Here is a 19,384-nt window from a genome sequence, read left to right on the forward strand (position 1 = left end):
GGGCTGCACCTAGAATGACTAAATTAAATTAAATTGAAAAAAACATTTTTAAATTTCCATCTCCTTATTAAAAAATAGGACATTATTTTAAATTGGTTGGGTTGTAGATGAATTGCATATATATATATATATATATATATATATATATATATATATATATATATATATATATATATATATATATATATATATATATATATATATATATATATATATATATATATATATATATATATATATATATATATATATATATATATATATATATATATACATATATATACAGTATATAATATTCTTCTTCCTTATCTTCCTTATCTTTCGTTTCTGTGCTTTTATTACCACAGTCATCAAAACTCGCAAAAAGAAATGCCTAATAGATTCCACTTCGTGTGTGAGGAACTAATAAGTATACTTTTTGAAACAAAGTATTGAAATAAATGGACTTTTCCCTCGATGTTCTAGTTTAGGGGGACCTGTCTGTTTTTGTCTTAATTTTAAAAAAAAATCAGAAAAGAAAAAAACAGTCGAATGCGATCGATTTCTCGTCAGTTGACTACTCTGACCTAACGTGGGTTTTGTAACAGATTGAAGAACAATCGAGCGGCGTGTGGATTTGAAAAATGGAAAAAAATATCGGGTCTCTTCAGGAACAAGCTCTGAAGCGAAAAGAGAGATTGAAGGCGTTGAGGGAAAAACAACTCCACGTAAGTATAGCTACGATCTGCTATATGCAAAGTTAGTGATCAAAAATACTCGATATTTTGTTGAAATAATATGTGCAGTAACGTTAGCATGTAGCTAGCCATTAGCTAGTGTATGACTGTATTGCGGTTTTAAACCCACATCTGGACTTTTCTGTCGCATTGAATAGCGTTCAAACTTCGTGTTTATAAAATAATGTCACAAGCCCGCTAAGAATTAGCTGCATTTTCGTAATTTTCATTGGTTTCGACGTAGGTTTAATTTAATGTTGACGCTATAATATGATGTCATCGACTCGGCGAGTACAACAGTTCTTTCACTGTATCAGTTTCGAGGGGAAAAACTTGAAAAATGAACAGCAAGTTTGAAAGTGCATTAACACGTATTCTCAGAGCAACAAAACAGAACTCCGGCTTACTTATAGAAGGAGACCATTTGTTTTAGTTGGTGATAGATGTTTACCATTGTAGGGAAGAAAGGAGGAATTTAATGAGCCGTTTATGTAGTTTGTTTTTAAAATTTCTACATACGTGTGTATTAACCAACCGAACTCACACTCCCTGCACTAGTTTTGTATCGGCCACAATATACAATCTTCACATTTAACGTAAAAGGCAAGTCAAGTCAACAACATTCTGTACGATTATATTTTAAATGCATATTCACTATTAAACATTCTGATTAACCTTACACTTTACGAATATGAATTTAGCAGCCAAATCAACCCGTTTTTATCCATCTCGGGTCGGCCACTTTGCCACTTGCTGTTTGGTTGGAAAGGACATCACATTGGCTTTGGTCTCAGGTAATGGTCTTTGGTCATGTTGAGCCACCTGCAGGGAGAAAAACAATTTTCAATTTTCACCAAGATGCTCTAATTACTAAAGGACTCCTTCACCCCTGTTATTATTGTTGTTATTAGTAGTAATAGTAGTAGTAGTAGTATTTTCTTTTTTTTCATTCATCTTATTATTATTATAAGAGTAAGAATGCACCCCATCTAGCAGTGAAACGTGTTCACTTTGGACACAGGATGACACTGAGGAGGCAAAACATGGAAGCAAATTGACTTGGCAAGCCAAGTGTGATGGAGCGCTGTTGACATTCTTTGCTTTCCTTTTTTGCTCCCCTTCAAGAATGAGTCAGAGCTATGAATTGTTGTAGCATGTGAACAGGAAGCGTCTTCAGGAAAATACGCATTGGGTGGGATTTGATATCCTTTGTTACAATTTGTCTTTTTCCAGGATTTGTGCAAGCTTGTTATTTTGTTTACTTTGTCCCCACTCATGCTGGTGATCGATTGAAATGCAAAATATTAGTTTGTTAGCGTTAATGGCTCTTGTAATGAGTCCCTAATTATGACTTCGTTTTTTTTTACATCTCTGTTTCTATAATTTTTTAAATGATCGCTTTTACAACATGCCAAGGAAATCACAATGCCCTATCAGGTGATCGGACTATTCATGTGGTCCATGTTTTATTCCCACAGGGGCACGAGCAGGAAGATGGTGAGCCAGAGCATAAAAAAGCTTCTTTAGAAGAGGAAACGCCAGAGAAGAGACACACGTTAGTTCATCATTTGAATTTGGAAGGTCTTATTATTTGTGTCTTGGCTGCACGGAAGTGAAACTGATCTGATGGAACGCCACAACATTTATCTGCAACTCATCTCAACACCAATTATAGATGACACATTGAACTCTGTTTACTCTGGCAACTGTGACATCCCTGTGCTATTAGCTGCTCAAATATCCTGCAGCTTCGTGCCATTTGGTATGCACAAGCAGGCAGCCATCTTTCCTGTCCTACAAGAGCTTTTCCATTGTTTATTTTTAATGACTCCTAGGTGACCGCGCCAAGGGAGTGCCTATGTATTTCCCCTGGCCGAACTGAACATTTTTTTTTTCAAAAGAAGGCCGTTATGGCCTTATATGAATGACAAAAAGACAGAAAATAAAAATCACCTGGCCTAGCTAATTGTTCAAGGCAATTCAATACACATCTTTTGACCCAGTGTGTCATGCATCACATGTTAAAACATTAATGAGGGATCACTTTGCCAAACTAAAGCTTGAAAAGCCACACAGTCAACATGTTTGTTGCAACTTGTGAAAGTTAAAAAAAAAACAAAAAAAACAGAAAGATGATTGTTTCCGCTGCTATGTGCAGCAGGTAGATGTTGTATGCATAGTTTATATTTAACCACAAAGTAAATTCCAGCAAGAGAAAGTTTGATAGATTGATTTAAGTGTAACGTTGAAAATATTCTGAATCCGGTTTGTGCTATTTCTGTAAACACTATTGTTAAGCAGGCCCCGCTGTGTGTTAAGTCACAGTGTCCTATGTGTCATATGTGGCACAGTTTTGGGCCCTTCAAGCATTCACACACACACGCACACAAAAATGGATTACACAAAAGAATTGAGGAATGGTAGGATGGATGAATTGGACAATCCAAATTGCCCGTAGGTATGATTGTTAGTGTGAATGGTTGTTTGTCAGTGCAATTGGCTGGCAACCGGTCCAGGGTGTCCTCCGCCTACTGGCCGGAGATGGCTGGAATAGGAACCACCAAGCCAGCAGCCAAAGGAAGTTGACAGATGGGCTAGTATTCAGTTAAGGGGGGCTTGCGAACCCACAAAAGCCGACTAGAAACACCCATGTACCTACCTTCATTTGAGAAAAGCTACTGAACATGATTAATTGATCAAATAGTTGTGAATTTGATATCAATGTGCCGAATTTCATTTCAAGTTCCGTTGAATTGCAACTTCGAATGATATCTATTATATCTGGGTCAAATATGCTGCAGTATTGCAGTATTTTTATTCCATTCATTTCAAAGGGGAACAGGAATGAGTGTGACACCCCAACTTGACACGCTAACTCAGCTGTTTCACATGACAGTTTGACCTCCAAGCCCAACCTTTGAAGCAAATTTCCCTCCAGATTTGTGTTTCTAAAATAAATTGATACATCATGCACGTTGCCAAAATAGATGGCTTTGCTCACATTCCCTTTCCATCAGAGACTTAAGATGCAAGGAGAAAAGTAAGAGTGGCGAACATGACCAGCATCCTTGCCTATAGCCATACAAGGCACAAGTCTGTTGGTTGCAAAGGGGGGGGTGAATGTGTCAGCTACGTGCCCCCGCTAGCTTGCTCAGTAGCTCACTGAACTCTTTTCATGTTCCACACATGGCCAGACGGCGGTGTACCTTCATAGCACCAGGACCCTGTGTGGTCGTCGAGCTCAGACTGCCAAGAATCCCTCTATGAAGAGTCATGATGAAAGTAATTAGAATGTCAAGGACGGCATTCCTCAGCCGGTTGTTGTCTGTGCCCGGGAGCAGGTGGGACGCGTTAACTAGACGGGTTCACAGGGAGGGGAAAAAGGGTGACTTTATTCCCCAGCCTCCAGTCAATCAACAGACTTCCATACAGGGATGCAGATGGTCTTTTTTTTTTTTTTTTTTAAACATTGAGTTTTACCTAAAGTCCACACTACCCTCTGCTGGACTCACCAAACCTACATTTTGTATGCTCAAGTCCAAAGGTTTGCCAAACATGATTTAGCCAAGGCAAAGACTTAACATTGCAAAAACCTCATAGACATTGCCCCAAAAATCTTATAAGTGGAAATATTGATCTGTTTACTGAAATCTGTGCATATTTATTTGAGCATACAGCTGATATACTCAAAGGCATTGATTTCTCAATCACTGCTGCCATTATTTATTCGGTGAAAGATTGTCTCCCTTTTTCTATCTGCACAGGGAGCTGAAACTGAGAAACTACACTCCAGAAGATGATGATCTTAAAGAGAGGCAGGTCCCCAAAGCCAAACCGGCATCAGGTTTGTGAAAAATTCTTTATGTGATAGCTTTGGAAGTGCTACTGCTGTTGTCATCATATACAAGTAGATATCTCCACTGCAAATTGGGATTAAAATTCCCAAAAGTTTTGTCCATTTATCCAAAAGAGAATCCATTTACAGCAGCTGTATACGGGCAGCACAGCTGTCATTATTTCTTACACATTTGATTACATATTTTGAAATTTGTTGATACGGTCGTGCCGTTGACCTGTCATTCAAAACCAGGCAAATCTGAATTTTTTTACAAGCAATGCAAGGAAGTTGTGAACCAAATTGACCTGGATATCACTACTTGCCACACGACCTAGTCACAGTCTGTTTTAAAAAAATAATAAAATACATATTGCAACATAAATTGAGCCAAAACATGTTAAGTATGGCACACAAACACATGACAAGGATCAATAGCCTTATAACGTTAATAATTAAATCCAATTAGACACATGATGCATTCCGGGAACTGTAAAGGAATCTTTTTCTAACAATATGTTTGACCCCTGCTTATCTGGAGTAAGTATCAGGCCAGTGGAATTTGCATATAATTGATGCCCCTTGAATCCAGTGGGAGGAAACAAATGTTACTGTTTTCATTAATTGTCCCATTAATCAGATTTTTTTTTTCTACGAAAAACTGGCATCGATCTCAAAAAATTAAAAAATAAATAATGGAAGGGTGCTAACAATTTTACAAAACATTTGAGTAAAATCTAGATTTCAAATTCAAAATGTGTCTCATTACCTTTGCCCACACACATTAGATTAATGTTAGAGTACTTATTGGATTTAAAGGAGATTTATTTTTGTTTCCAGTGGAGGATAAAGTCCAAGACCAGTTAAAGGCATCTAATCCAGAGCCCATCATTGAAGAAGTGGTGCGTTTTCTTTTCTTCATTCCTGATTTTATTGCTGAATCACAAATGCGTTTTAAAACCCTCTTCAATTTGGTTTCACCAGGATTTGGCTAACTTGGCCCCGAGGAAACCAGACTGGTAAGAAGACAATTATTTATTTTCACTTTGGTGTGAAGTGAAGGTTATATCTCTGATTGTGTGGTTTTGGATCAAGGGATCTCAAGCGGGATGTGGCAAAGAAACTGGAAAAGCTGTCAAGGAGAACGCAAAGGGCCATCGCAGAACTCATTCGTTAGTATTATTATTTATTAAACCCTTTTTTTATTCAAGCTCTTCTGAAATTGTAATATTTATCTGTGTATGGTGTTCAGGGGATCGATTGCGAGGCAGTGAGGAGGAGCTGGCTGGTGTGGTGGGAGCGGTACAAGCAGAACAGGAAGATTCAGACTGATTTGAAGATAGGAGAGAGGAAAAGCCACGCTGGAAATGTGGAGGCACATGGCAGGGGTCCAATCCTGGGATTTATTTTTTTTTTTTTTGGTCACAGGTGTGTGCTGGAAACTTTGTCCAGTCTTGCCTTGTCTTTTTGTTTTTGTTTTTTCTTTTTGTATCGTGACAGTCCAATGATACAATCTGTATATGTGGTTGAATTGTCAACTACCAGGCTAAAATGTTCAAAGAATTGTATTTTAAAATAGAAGTACAACGTATGTTTTTCAAATCCCTGTGTTTTATTGGGTCATTCAGCATCCACACACTTTTAAATACAGTACATCATATTCATTAGGAAAACTATGACTCTGTTATTAATAAGTGGCGACTACAGAGCATTAAACTGATGGTTTGCTACAAGTGAATCAATTGAGTTTTGATTCACAAGGTGGTACACTGGAACAATGACTAAAGGACAACAGAAACTTTTTTTTGGTATGACATTCACTAGTGATATCTATTGCCAACACCTAAACACCTTGGTCCGAAATAACAGCGTCCTACTCTTTAACCATAAAGTGCATTTATTGTCCGAACCCTTCTCCTTGGTGCATATTGCACTAACCACCACGCTACAAGGCCACCTGCACGCTTGACTGCCATTGCCCTTGGTAAAAGGCAAAAAGATAAGGCTCTAAAGAGAAGCAAAGCATTCAGTCATTCCCATCAGATAACACATAAACTACAATATTGTAAATATGTGAATTAAGTGTCACTACCTAACATGTTTGACTATCTACTACTTTGAACAAAATAATCGGTCGAAACGGTCAAACAAGATGACTTGTTGTGTTTATGGGAATTGTAAATAAATGCTGATGTTGCTCTATTTCTTCTAAAGGAAAGTGAGAAGACTGGCTGAGGGAAGCATAGAATCATACATGATGGAGGCAGATGTTGCTTTGGCACTCTGAGTGAAAGTATAAATATGCCTGCATGTGATCGAAGATGGCGGACGGTGTTCACTCACTTGTCTGTGTTGATAGTGTCTGACCTGGACAGATTTTGTTAGCCCTTGAGCCGGATAGCTGTTAAGTTTGTTTTTTTCACAATGAGTGTAACTGTTTGCTTGGCTACGGGAAGCGTCAGGTTCAGTCGCACTGCCCGCCGCCAGATTCGATCTTCCTGGCTGCAGGGCCTAGCTCCACCTTGCACACCCTCTGGGCAAACTTCAGCGAGCACAGCGTCTCACCTACGTTGCTCTCCAGAGAAGACACCTTTGGAAAAGTAGGTCAAATTAGGACAGGCCAAAACAAGTCTCACTTAGGTGAATTTCATTTGTGTATGTGAGCGTGTGTGTGTGTGTGTATGTGAGCGTGTGCGTATGTGTGTGTGTATGCAAATGCTTGACAGCCTGACATAGTAGCCATTACTACTGATGACATTTTAACAAACCATACTGACTTAAAATATGTTGTTTCAGGTGGTAAATTTGTTGCTTGGACTAAAAGGGAGGGATTTGCCTAAATTCTTATTGTTTTTAAAGAGGAAAACTGTGTGCTGCTAACCACAGTTTAAATTTAATTGAAAAAAATGTTGATCATCAAAAACTTCGTCATTCGTAACAAAATGGACATATGTTATATGGTCTTAGTTGTTTTGAATAAAGTATTTTAATATAGTCAATAGCTGCAGCCCTACACTAGATTTAAACAAAAAATCTTAGCAACCACGGGACTGTACAAAATTCACACTTAGATGCGAGATTCAAAGCCAGGACCTCTTGACTGTGAGGTAAATGTGCAAAATTAACCACCAAGGCCTCCATGTTACCCAACAGAAAACTTGAGTTCCAAATGGGTTGAAGTCTTACCTGCACCACCATGGCTGTTTTGCTGCCTTTACCCAGTGAGTCCTGCAACAAGTACGTAAGGCGAGAGTTCCTGAACGGGATGTGCGTCTGTCGCGCTCTCAGGGCCTGGATGACATCACCGAGGGCCAAGAGCGAGCGGTTTATATTCTGGGCCTCCTTTAGCCTCTCGCCCTCTGCCCCAGACTTCCATACTCGCTCCGATCCCGCCAGGTCAACCAGGTTCAACTTCCCTAAAGGCAAGAAGAAGAAAATGGCAATGGTGCTGAAATTACCATCGAAATGTCACCTGTCCCTATTGGGGAAAACGTCTCGTCACATTAATTATACAGCAGGTATTTCTCCAAAGATGTTGAAATGTTGATGCCCGTGGCGACTGACCAGTGGTTTTCGAGCCAGTGGCGAGGTCCGTGCCCTGAACGGTGATGCAGAGCAGAGCGTGAGAGCGAGAGCTGTGCTGGTTCATCTGAGTGCCAAACGTGATTCTGTTCCTGCGGGCCATGGCTAAAATCTGGAAACAAATTGGGCATTTGAAAAATGTAGCTCCGCCCCTGAATAGTAATAATATGTAGGGGCAATTGTGCGTTTGATAACATTGTAAAATGATTGTCAAGTGATGCTAAAAATACATTTGACACCCCGGCAATATAGTAAAAACATCTGTCACCTTCTTGATATGCTGAAAGCTCTTAACCTCGATGACCCTGAGGCCCGGCACGTGTAGCTGTCCTGTTCCGTCCGGGTTGATTTTAATGTCCAGTTTTTCTCCATCCTTACTCAGTAGATCTCTGAGAGCCCACATATGTCATTAACCAAAAGTCATCCTATCATCTTGCTTTGTTTTCCTGGGATTTATCCGTACCTTAGCACCTCGTTGTAGATCTCCACAGAGCAGACAGTGACGGTGTAAGACCACATGTCCTTCCGCTCTTCTATTTCACTGAAGAGATGTTTCAGGGCCCTTTGGTTGATGCCTGGGTTCTCCACACTGCCCTAAACAGCAAAACAAACACAGCCTGTATTGAGTTGACAGAATGTGTTGAAAAAGAAATACCAAGTACCAATTAATTGATCAATTAATTACAAATATTATTAAAAAAAACGTGTTTCCCGATAAATTTCAATAGGTGTCAATTAAAATTTTTACACTTCACAAGCTGGCCTAGAGCCGCAACGTCAAGTTATATCGTATATTGTTAAAAAAAAACGTTCCATTTCAGTTCCAATTCTTTTAAATAAAGATTTGCTGTCACTGAATGACAATTCCGTATCAAAAAATTTCATAATATTTTGGTCAGGCCGTGATTACGTAACAATCAAAATTTAGAAAAAAAAAAGATGAATTTTGTTGAGATTTCACAGTACTGTTCTAAACACACAATAAATTACAATTCATGGGCTAGTTCTTGAAATAGCCCACCAGTGATGGGACATTGTGATGTCCCAGGAATGTTGTGGAAATGCAGCTTTGAAAATGTTACTACTTTCAGGTACTCCTTGAAATGAGGTGTTGCATATAATACACATTTGATTCCAACTTTTCTTAAACCATTATTGTTAATTATGCTGAGAAAACATTATTTTGTCAGGGGCGGCTCGGAGGTCCAGCAGTTAGCACGTTTGTCTCAGAGTTAAGGGACCTGAGCTCGAATCCAGCTGGCTCTGCCCTCCCTGTCAGGAGTTTGCATGTTCTCCCCGCGCCTGCATGGGTTCCCTCTGGGCACTCCGGCTTCCTCCCACACTCCAAAAACATGCATAGCAGATGTAGTAGACATAGTAAATTGTCCTTAGGTGTGATTGGATGCATGAATGGTTGTTTGTCTCTGTGTGCCCTGCAATTGGTTGGCAACCAGTTCATGGTGTCCCCCGCCTACTGCCCAATGTCAGCTGGGATAGGCACCAGCAAGCCTGCGACCCTTGTGAGGATAAGCGGCTATGGAAAATGGATGGAAATAGAAGGATATTTTTTTACAAGTGTGTATCAAATCAATAGCCTTTCAAAATGATCCGTTTTTAAAGTCAGCGACCCCCCTGGTTGCCTTAGTACGTACCATGCAGTGGAAAAACATGTAAAAAGTACAAACTTTTGCATAGAATCTACATTACCTCCATTGTGTATGTTTTTCCAGACCCGGTCTGTCCATATGCAAATATGCAAACATGGTATCCATCGATGCATGAGGTTACAAGTGGCTCGATCTCTTGAAAGACCTGAACGACGGGAAAATGCAGGTTATATTTCAGCTTTCCAAAAAATGCATTTTCCTCATCTGTGTTACCTCCTCCTGTGTGGCCTGAGGATGGAAGACCTTGTCCAACTCAAAAGTGCGAGCCTTTCCCTTACTCAACACACTAAGAGAGGACTCGTTGTCGGGGTCTGTGGTAACCACAACAGATTGGCCCTCCTCGTGTTGGTCCTCTTTCAGCACAGGCTTTACGCGACACAGAACGCGGATGTTGCCTTGGGGACAGAACACATCAAATATGATCTAACTGCATTCTATGAAAACCATAAGCTCTTGACAACTTCTTATATGATAATATTGGTGCTAAGGTCATTTTATTTTGTACCTTTTAGTTCCACCAGTTGCTCGTGCAACTTCCTGCGCAGTGCAACCTCCTTTCTGTATTTCTCCAGGAGGTCTTTGTTGGCCTCTGACATCTCATAGATTGCTGCTGAAACCTGCAAGACGTAAATGATGAAAAGGCATCCACCTCATAGAACCAACACGACTGCCAAATGTTTAAATTATTCGGTTGCATTTTTAATGTTTATTTTTTTCTAGAAAAAAAGACCAAATATTGCGTGGCACAAAGAAAGAGTGGTTAGCATGAGCGCCTCACTGTTTAGTTCTGTGATCTGGCTTGCACGTACAATTGGTGGCTTCACTTTCTCTTAATTTCATTTCTCCTTACAGCAAAATTGAGGAATCACACACAAGGCTGAAATATGATTGGACAGAAAAAAAACTAACATCCACATATAAAAAAGAAACGATGAAATGAAGGGATAAGGCAGTTATGAATAATTGAGAAAGTTTTTTGGAAGAAGTTTATTTGCCAGTGCCAATGATATTGAGTAATGGGATGCTTGTTACCTGTTTCTTTGCCTCTTTAATTGCCGCTCCATAAAACTCAGAGAAGTTCCGAACTTGGCTCCGTAGGCTGGCATAGTCTGTTTTCATGCAGCGCAGAGTCGGAGGAAGGGCAGTCAGACGCTTCTGTAAATCTGTTGGGGAAAAAAAAAACGGCGTTTAATTTGGATGTATTAGATCAGGGGTCACCAACTCCGGTCCTCGAGGGCACCTATCCAGCATTTTTTCAGTGTAACCCTCCTCCACTGCACCTGATGCAAATTATCATGATCATTTTGGTGCTCCTGCAGAGCTTCTTGATGAGCACATCCTATGAATCAGGTGCAGTGGAGGAGGGTTACACTGAAAAAATGCTGGATAGGTGCCCTCGAGGACCGGAGTTGGTGACCCCTGTATTAGATTGACATAAAGAGTTAACGTTGTAGATGTTGACCGAAGAACTGGTGCTGCAGGTCCTGAAAGTGCTCTGCTGAGCAGTTTGCAGCAGCCTTCACTGCCTCCTCTTTTCTCTCCTCCAAGTGGCCGATCTCCTTCATCAGCTCCTCTCTCAGCTGTCCAATCTCCCGCTCATAAGCTGCAATCTATAAAAAAGGGTACAGATATGTCCACCAGTCAGCAGATATAAAACTGCCATTATTATGCCATTATGACCTGACAGTTGTACAGGATAACTATAGTATTATCTGTGAAAACATAACCGTCTCTGGTCCCATCTTGTGGCTCTAATTTGATTATCAAGAAACTCTGCCATATTTGAGCATTTTGCCACCCCAGAAATTTACATTATTAATAATGATTGTTGCTGTAAAACTGGCATTTATCGGTTGCAAGTTCTATTTGTATGCCGGATAAAAATTCCCCCCTTTAATTAATTTGATTAATTTACTGTAATGGAGAAAAGCTGCTGAACTCATCAGTTTTTTTAAATTATTTTATTTATGATGATGATCTAATCTGCCCTTTTTAAAAAAAAGATGAACAATTGTAATAGAATTCTATATACAGTTCTGGTTAAAGATATTTGTGTGCAATATAAATGGTGTCCTGAACAGTAAATATAATAGAGTACATTTTACTGTAGAAAGACTATATTTTGTCCCAAAAAGTCCAATTTACATTTGGTAGTCACATATTCGCAGTAAATCCAAGAGTAAATTTGACTTTGTTTAGACTGGGACCTGATATAGTCTGTTTTGGGTAAAATGTATGTTGCAAATTTACCTTGCGCTATTTATAATGAACATCTGCAAGTAATTGACCTGCACTTGTAATTGCCAATAAATGCCGTAAGATGGCAGCAACAGTTTTTTATTTTTCCGAAATGAAACTCCTCCCTTTACTTTAATATACAGGTATTGTTTTTACTTGAATGAAAATTGCATCAAGGTGGTGTTATCAGTAGGCAATGATTATAATTATTACGTACTATCCTTATTTGATTAAATATGTTAATTTAGTTTTATAATGCCTCACAGCAGACCTTAGGTGGGCGACGCCGTAAATAAAAAAAGACTATGTACCTTGTGCTGCAGATTACAGCTGTATTCATCCGATTTGCGGATTTGCTCCTCCAGCTGTTTGCAGCGCTCATTCTGGGTGGACAACTTCTCAGACAGTAGCTCGTTCCTCTGTCTGGCTTTACTCAGCTGCTTCATGGTGGCCGGGGACTCCACCTCAACAGTCTGAGTGACATACTGGGAGACACAATAATATGCATCTCAGAAGGCGCGTAAAGGTCGAATGTTTCCAAACGATAGATCCCAAAGTAGTTTTCAACCTTAACCACGGGCTCCTTGCCCCTCTCTCTGTCCAACTCCAGCTGCAGCTCCCTCACTCTGTCTTCTCGCTTTCTCAGCTCCTCCCCTCTCCTCCACTCCCTCCGTTCGCTCTGCTGCTCCAGCTGCGACAGCCGCTCAGCGCGCTGCTGCAGCGAGGCCTCCAGCTGCTGCACTCGGCTTCGCAGATTCTCGTTTTCCTAAGTCACACGGTGGGAATCGTTTCAAAATGTGCCAATGAATGACACGGGAGAATCTCACCTTGATGAGCATGGTGCTGGACTGTGAAGGGATGGTGCTGAGTTGCTGCAGGAGGCCTTGGGTGACAGTCAGGCTCTGCTTAAGAGTCTCGTTCTCCGCAGAAAGACACAATACTCGTTTTTCTGAATCTGTGGCGCCCTGAGGAAATGAAACATTTGGGACAAAAGAATTGGGACAGAGTGGAACTTTATATAGAGAGCGTGAAAAGACAAAAAAATAGTATTGGTCACCTTTTGATTTTTGGAGTGTGCCACCATAAAATTGTTTTGGTATTATGACAACTTAAAGGAAAAGTCATACCCAAAATGGTCTTTACAATAATAGTTTCTATGCATCCCCACTAGGCTAAACACGGTGTTGTTATTATTATTCTGTTTGTTGAATATGAATTGAGCAGCGAAACCTACATTTTCTTTTTAATCCAATTCATGTGTAGGCCATTTTGCAGCTTTATGTCAGCTGAAAATTGCATCACAGTCACTCAGGTAATGACAGCTCAATTTACGACAGACATTGTGTCATTTTCACTCGACATACAACACATGGCAAAATGCCTGTACCAGAGCTGGCAAAAAAACGGTGGATTTTTTAAACTTCATTCATATTAGACAAACACAATATTAACCAGCTATGCATTTTTTATGCCAATGCCGATATTTTGAGGACAGAAATACTTATTATGGATTAGTGAATACATTCATAATGAATAAAATTACATTTGTTTGCTTCCAGCTCGTCTCATCGGCATTAATTATATTAAGATGTTCACCATTCCCTATAGTTTCAAAAAAAAAAAAAAAGGTTGGGTCAAACCATTCAAGAATGAGGCAAAATCAGGGTTTTAAAAATAATTCAATTGAATAACCTACTGAACAGAAATTGTGTTTTATGAACATATTTTCTTGAAACATTTAAATAATTCAATAATTATTTTTTAAGGATTTTTGAATGTTTGTTTGTTTTATTTAAAATCTCAAGTACTCCCAGAGGTACTCGTATCCTCGTTTGAGAACCACTGCTGCAGAGAAGTGATCCAAAAGACATAATTTGTAGTAAATAAGAATTTCCAGAACGTACTGTCTGCATTCAAATTGCTCACAGGTTTGCGACAGGATAATAATTTAATCTACTACTGCTGCGTTTGATAGCACTTACAGTAGCAGTTTTGAGTCTGCACAGCTCCTCTTCGCGTTCTTCAATCCCACTTTTAAGCTCATCGATCTGTACAAGAAAAATATGTATTCGACACAGAAAAACTCCAAGCGGTTTTCCTATGGTGGTTAAGTTTATCTACCTGCTGCTGAAAGGCCAATATGCGCGAGTGTCGGTCTCGATCCTTTTGCTCCAGCTGTGAGCGCAGATGCCGCAGTTCTCCTCTGAGCTTGCTGCGTTCCCCCTGTAGGCCGTACAGGGACTCCACCAGGCTATGAACCCCCACTTGAGCATCAATGCCGCTCCCCCCTGGAAGTTCACAAATTAGTCTCTTTAATAGCGCTGGAATGAGCTCTGATTATATTCTGTCACATCTTACTCACATTCCTATGAGGTCAACCAGAAATAGCATTACTTTGTCTATGACCTTGTTTTGTAATAGGATTTTCATTAAGCAAGTTGGGTAATTGCAATTGCATCAAGTGACAGTCTGTTTCTCAGCTATTTTATGATCATGTAGCCCCTGTGGAATATATATATATATATATATATATATATATATATATATATATATATATATATATATATATATATATATATATATATATATATATATATATATATATATATATATATATATATATATATATATATATATATATATATATATATATATATATATATATATATATATATATATATATATACATAAATTACTTAAATTCCAAACATTTGAATTGCATGATATTATGACCATAGTGGTGTATGGTTCCATACTCTCTGAAGGGCAAAGAAACCAAAGACTCCAGTTTGCTTGGATTCTTAAACACGTGTGAAGTTAATGAACATTAAAGATGCACTTAAAGCCTTTTCACACTCTGTGTTGAGAGACAGTGAGGCTATTTGGATTCTCCAGGGTAGCCAAGCTTCTCACGTGTAGCCTCACTCAAGCACAAAAGCCGCAAAAACCCTGTCCTCATAAAACTTAATAAGAACAGAAGGAGCATCTTATAATTACAGATTCAAAATTGACCAGACAGGCTCTTTCGCCTCTGATCTTCAATGCAGGTCATGATAATGTGCTATGACACCATGTTGCAGGGAGCAATCATGGTGCAAGCAGAAAGCTGTGCATTAGTAGTGCAAATATGAGCAACAAAAGAAGGCCTGTTTGAACCATGACACACAATGCGTATTATACACATAGCATTGATTTTTTTTTTTTTGATAAACACAAAGAGACTATTCAATGCAGAATGCATTTTGTATGAACATTTCCTAAGGGCTTGCATGTTGCATTCTAAGCAAAACAAAGCTAACAGCTTTACAAGGACACCAGCCACTGCAGCTATTTTTAGCCCAACACGGGTACACGTGCCACCTTGCATGTGCCAGACTTGTAAATGCAACTCTCACATATTATTCATAAACACCTCCAAATCCAAGAATCTCAACGAGGACTTTTGCATTCTTGTCCTGTAACCTATAAAGGATTAATATTCATGAGCTGGACATTGCACATTTTAGTCCCTATGGTGGTATCACTTCCAGAATCATGTCCATGTGAATATACTATGCACTGTATATGTGTGCACAAGCACAGAGCTTGGAATTAATTCTGCCTGTCTGCTCTCGGATCAAAGAGCCATCTGTTTCATGCTGATATCCACCATACATATACTCACATGAAAAGCATGTATTGTAGAAGTGCAACGATCAATCAATATTCAAATTAATCAGTATTTATATTTGATAGTCAACCCCCTCAATAGTAGATTTTCTTAGTCCGCTATGATAGTAGACCATATTATTTTTTCAATCAAAATAAGACATTTAAAAATTCTGCTTTTATTTTGGAAAGCAATGATCAATATTTTAGCCAATTTTGTGGCATGTTACCAACCAAACTATTGAATGAATCACAAATATTACTATATTACAGAATTTCCTCCGCCGTGAATTTTGAAGGAAAAAAAAAGGACTGTTTTTGAATGATATAAGAGAAATAACCCTGCAATACAATTATACATTAAATTCTTCAATACTGCTATAGGCCATTGTGACTTAAAAAAAAAATCAAAGATTAAATACAAATATAGAACAAGTGTATCTTTTAGGTGTAAATTGATGGAAAAGTTATAAAATAGAACTTAAAAGGTGTGAATCACTCATAGTGTTCAAAAAGAGATTTAAAAACATATTGTTACACAAGTATAAGTCAGTGATGAAAATAAATAAAATTACCTGTACACATTTAAGATGTTTTTATTTTTACTTATTTTTCTTTCTTTGTCAATCTATGTGTGTGTGTATCGGAAAAGGCTTTATAAGTTGCGCTCATACCATAATTATTCATACACGTGTTTGAAACAATCGTTAGCCTCTAAATCTGATTTGTTACCACACTAATAGCACAATTGCAAGTTTTGCACTTCCTCCATTTCCTACGGCATTTGTCCGTATCAGTCATGGTTGAGCTCCAGCCTATCCCAGTTTCCTAAGGGTGAGAAGTCACGATCCGGTACTCACACTTGCACACTGATAGACCTTCTTGAATGAACCTCAGCAGCTCATAGTCCAATAGCTGATGTAATTCTGTTCTTCTATAGACTCCATTGCAATGCATTGAATGCCTCATATGTGAATGTGCAACTATGCACCCTCCCCCCTCACGTGCTCGACCCTTTCCCTCACCGTCACTCTGCGGGCTCAGCTGCTGGCTGACAGCTTCCTCCAGGTTACAAATGATGCTCTTCTTGTCCTTGAGTCGCTGACGGTAGGAGGCCCGCAATGCCTTCATCTGTCGGCGGTGCTGCACCCGGTGCCGCTTGAGCTGTACGCGGTACTGCTCGGCCTGCTGCTGAAGCTGCTGGAAGTGGGAGTACTGCTCCAGGAAGCTCAGCAGGTGGGACATGACGGCCATCAAGGGGGACTCTCCCAACTGAGCACAACAGTTTTTATTGCACTTGTTTTTGTGATCAATGTGCTTATGTATGTCACAATATTACCTTTCCCGTTGTCTCTAGCTGCCCTTGTGAAGTCCTCCTTTTGTCAGACTCCTGCTTAAAGGATAAAAACGCTGCCAGAGGAGTGCAAGCTGGGATATCGGTGCCATCTGGCTCGTCTTCGTCACTCAGGGATATGTCATCACTGTCACTGCTACTGCCTGGATGAACACAAATCACATTTACAGGAAGTAAACATCACAAGGCACTCGCACTTTATTCGCGATCGACAGATGATTTTTATAAGGACCAATTCCAACTATTAATAATCAAGGAGAACAATACATGATATTTGTAGCTAAAGCAACATTTTTTGGAATAAATTAGAATGAAATGCCTTAATTGCCAGATTTGCATAATAATGTTTATATTTTTAATGTGTTGACAATATACATATTTGCTGTAAAATTTTAACAAAATTAGAAAGCTCCATGGTACATTGGCATGGCTTAAAAAATTAATAAAATGTTAAACAAATAGCTCCCTAGTTTCCTACAGGACAAAAAAAAAAAATCTAATTGACTAAAATGTTCAACATTCACTAATCTTTTGTTTTTTTCCACACAAAAAAAGGTGCAGAATTCCCAATGTCAGAAGAAATAACAGACAATTTAGTTCCCCGAAAACAGTTTTAAATTCATATATTTTTTTAGGCATCAGATAAAAAAAAATATATATATATATATATATATATATATATATATATATATATATTAATGATCATCATCTACCCCTTATCCTTGTCCATTCATCCATTTTCTATAGCCGTTTGACCTCACTCCGGTCGCTAGCTTGCTGGTGCCTATCCCAGCCGTCTATTCACACATCCAATCACGCCTAAGGACCATTTACACCCACCATGTATATTTTTGGAGTGTGGGAGGAAGCCAGAGTGGTAACCCACACGGGCTGGGGGAAAGCATGCAAACTCCACACACGGAAGGCCGGAGCCACTAGCCACATTTCCACCGAGTCGCCATTATTCATATCCATCACCATTTATTTTGTGCACTTACTTGAGTCACCAACCCTCGCACAGGCCTTCTTTCTCATTTTGGAGGTGTGGCCATCATTCCCTTGACTCCTTGTTTCCATGGAAACAGCTCTTGCCTCCTGAGCAGAGCAAGATAAATGACGGTCATGTGGTAATGATCACAATATTTACACATTGCATCTGAGCTGCGTGCAACACCATTTCAACTGGCAGTTTTTTGCAATGGCTCATGCGCCACCCACGCAAAATGCTATTATTTGACAAAACGACCCCCGAGGCTGGATCTAGACATACGTCTGTAGAGGCTCCACATGATGCCTCCAAGGCGTCCTCCTCCTCCTTCTTGAAGACAGTGTAGAAGATGTAGACTAAAAGGGAGTAGAAGGCGTACATCTCCACGGTGCAACAGTTCCTGTACATTGAAATCAAATCACATAGCAGAACATATTTCTTGCCATGTTAAAAAGAAAAAAAAACACAATGGCCAAATTCCATCACGCAGTGTACTCCATTTTTTACCTCAACTTGTATCGTCTTCTCCTTTCTGGCAATTATTCGACATCCCCGTCATTTGTATTTGTCTTTCACACTTCATCCGTGACACATCCTTCCCATGCAGCTCCTTTTCTCATGCCAGCAACAGCATCCCAGTGCTGTGCAGTTCATCTGACCGTTTTCTCCGCCTCCTTCTCCTCCTCCTCTGCACTCTTGGCCCATTTACAGGCTGCAGCTGCAGTGAGCATGCTCAGTGCACAGCCTCAGTCAGCCGCGATGGAGGATTGACAGACATGATTCGTGCGTTCAATGCAGAAATAATGAGCTTTTAACTCACAGAAACAGATATACAGGGTGTCCATAAGGTCTCTTTAACATTTTAAAAAAATATTAAAAATGCAATTGATAAGATATCTTACTCAGATTTGTTCTATTGTATTCAGTGTTTATTAAACTTTTTTTTATCACACTGCATTTGTGTGTATCTTTGTTCGTGTATCAAACAAAGATAAGGGACATTACTGACCTTAAACAGAGGATTACTGATGCGACTGCCACAATTGATGAGGCTATGCCACAGTGAACATGGCAAGAAATATAGTACCGTCTTGATGTGCTTTGTGCTATTGGTGCCCATGTAGAAGTGTATTGAAAGAGGTAAAAAAAAATACAATAGAACAAATATGAATAAAATATCCAATCGCATTTTTGACAATTTTTTGAAATGGTAAAGAGACTTTATGGAAACCCTGTATGTTTACTTACTTTGTGGATGTTTAAAGGGGAAATTAAGTCAAGAATGTTCTTTACAATAATGTTTTATGTGTTCTTAACATGGCATTCTGAATAATATTGAGTTCATGGAATATGAAT

At 39.2% G+C, this 19,384-nt stretch overlaps 2 protein-coding genes across 2 annotated transcripts; one reads left to right on the top strand and one right to left on the bottom strand.

The window, feature by feature from the left end:
- Nucleotides 1-557: 557 nt before the first annotated feature.
- Nucleotides 558-6,284, top strand: LOC148425411 (coiled-coil domain-containing protein 12-like). Its single transcript, XM_088411401.1, has 7 exons — nt 558-707; nt 2,195-2,271; nt 4,481-4,560; nt 5,392-5,453; nt 5,536-5,570; nt 5,647-5,723; nt 5,804-6,284. The coding sequence occupies exons 1-7, from the start codon at nt 624-626 to the stop codon at nt 5,881-5,883; spliced, it is 495 nt and encodes a 164-aa protein (XP_088267527.1). The 5' UTR covers nt 558-623; the 3' UTR covers nt 5,884-6,284.
- LOC148425412 (kinesin-like protein KIFC3) lies at nt 6,143-18,724 on the bottom strand. The gene is made up of 20 exons (XM_088411400.1): nt 18,536-18,724; nt 18,311-18,428; nt 18,039-18,135; nt 17,026-17,183; nt 16,712-16,958; nt 14,160-14,326; nt 14,021-14,086; nt 12,866-13,003; nt 12,607-12,804; nt 12,350-12,523; nt 11,263-11,410; nt 10,833-10,963; nt 10,306-10,417; nt 10,014-10,195; nt 9,841-9,945; nt 8,597-8,727; nt 8,402-8,522; nt 8,116-8,245; nt 7,738-7,967; nt 6,143-7,141 (listed from the first exon to the last, which is right to left on the bottom strand). Exons 2-20 carry the CDS (start codon nt 18,407-18,409, stop codon nt 7,016-7,018), a joined length of 2,760 nt encoding a protein of 919 aa, XP_088267526.1. The 5' UTR covers nt 18,410-18,428; nt 18,536-18,724; the 3' UTR covers nt 6,143-7,015.
- Between the last annotated feature and the right edge of the window lie 660 nt (nt 18,725-19,384).

Source organism: Hippichthys cyanospilos, chromosome 3, assembly GCF_059441005.1.
Source record: "Hippichthys cyanospilos isolate Australia breed blue-spotted pipefish chromosome 3, RoL_Hcya_1.0, whole genome shotgun sequence".
Lineage (NCBI taxonomy): Eukaryota > Metazoa > Chordata > Actinopteri > Syngnathiformes > Syngnathidae > Hippichthys > Hippichthys cyanospilos.

Bases quoted from the DNA above. Each gene is read 5' to 3' on its own strand.
- LOC148425411 (XM_088411401.1), top strand. From the start codon at position 624: ATGGAAAAAAATATCGGGTCTCTTCAGGAACAAGCTCTGAAGCGAAAA. The intron at 708-2,194 runs GTAAGTATAGCT...TTATTCCCACAG, and splicing joins TGAGGGAAAAACAACTCCAC to GGGCACGAGCAGGAAGATGG. The intron at 4,561-5,391 runs GTTTGTGAAAAA...TTTTGTTTCCAG, and splicing joins CAAAGCCAAACCGGCATCAG to TGGAGGATAAAGTCCAAGAC.
- LOC148425412 (XM_088411400.1), bottom strand. From the start codon at position 18,409: ATGTACGCCTTCTACTCCCTTTTAGTCTACATCTTCTACACTGTCTTC. The intron at 9,946-10,013 runs GTAACACAGATG...CCCGTCGTTCAG, and splicing joins CTCAGGCCACACAGGAGGAG to GTCTTTCAAGAGATCGAGCC. The intron at 8,523-8,596 runs GTACGGATAAAT...GTGGGCTCTCAG, and splicing joins ATCTACAACGAGGTGCTAAG to AGATCTACTGAGTAAGGATG.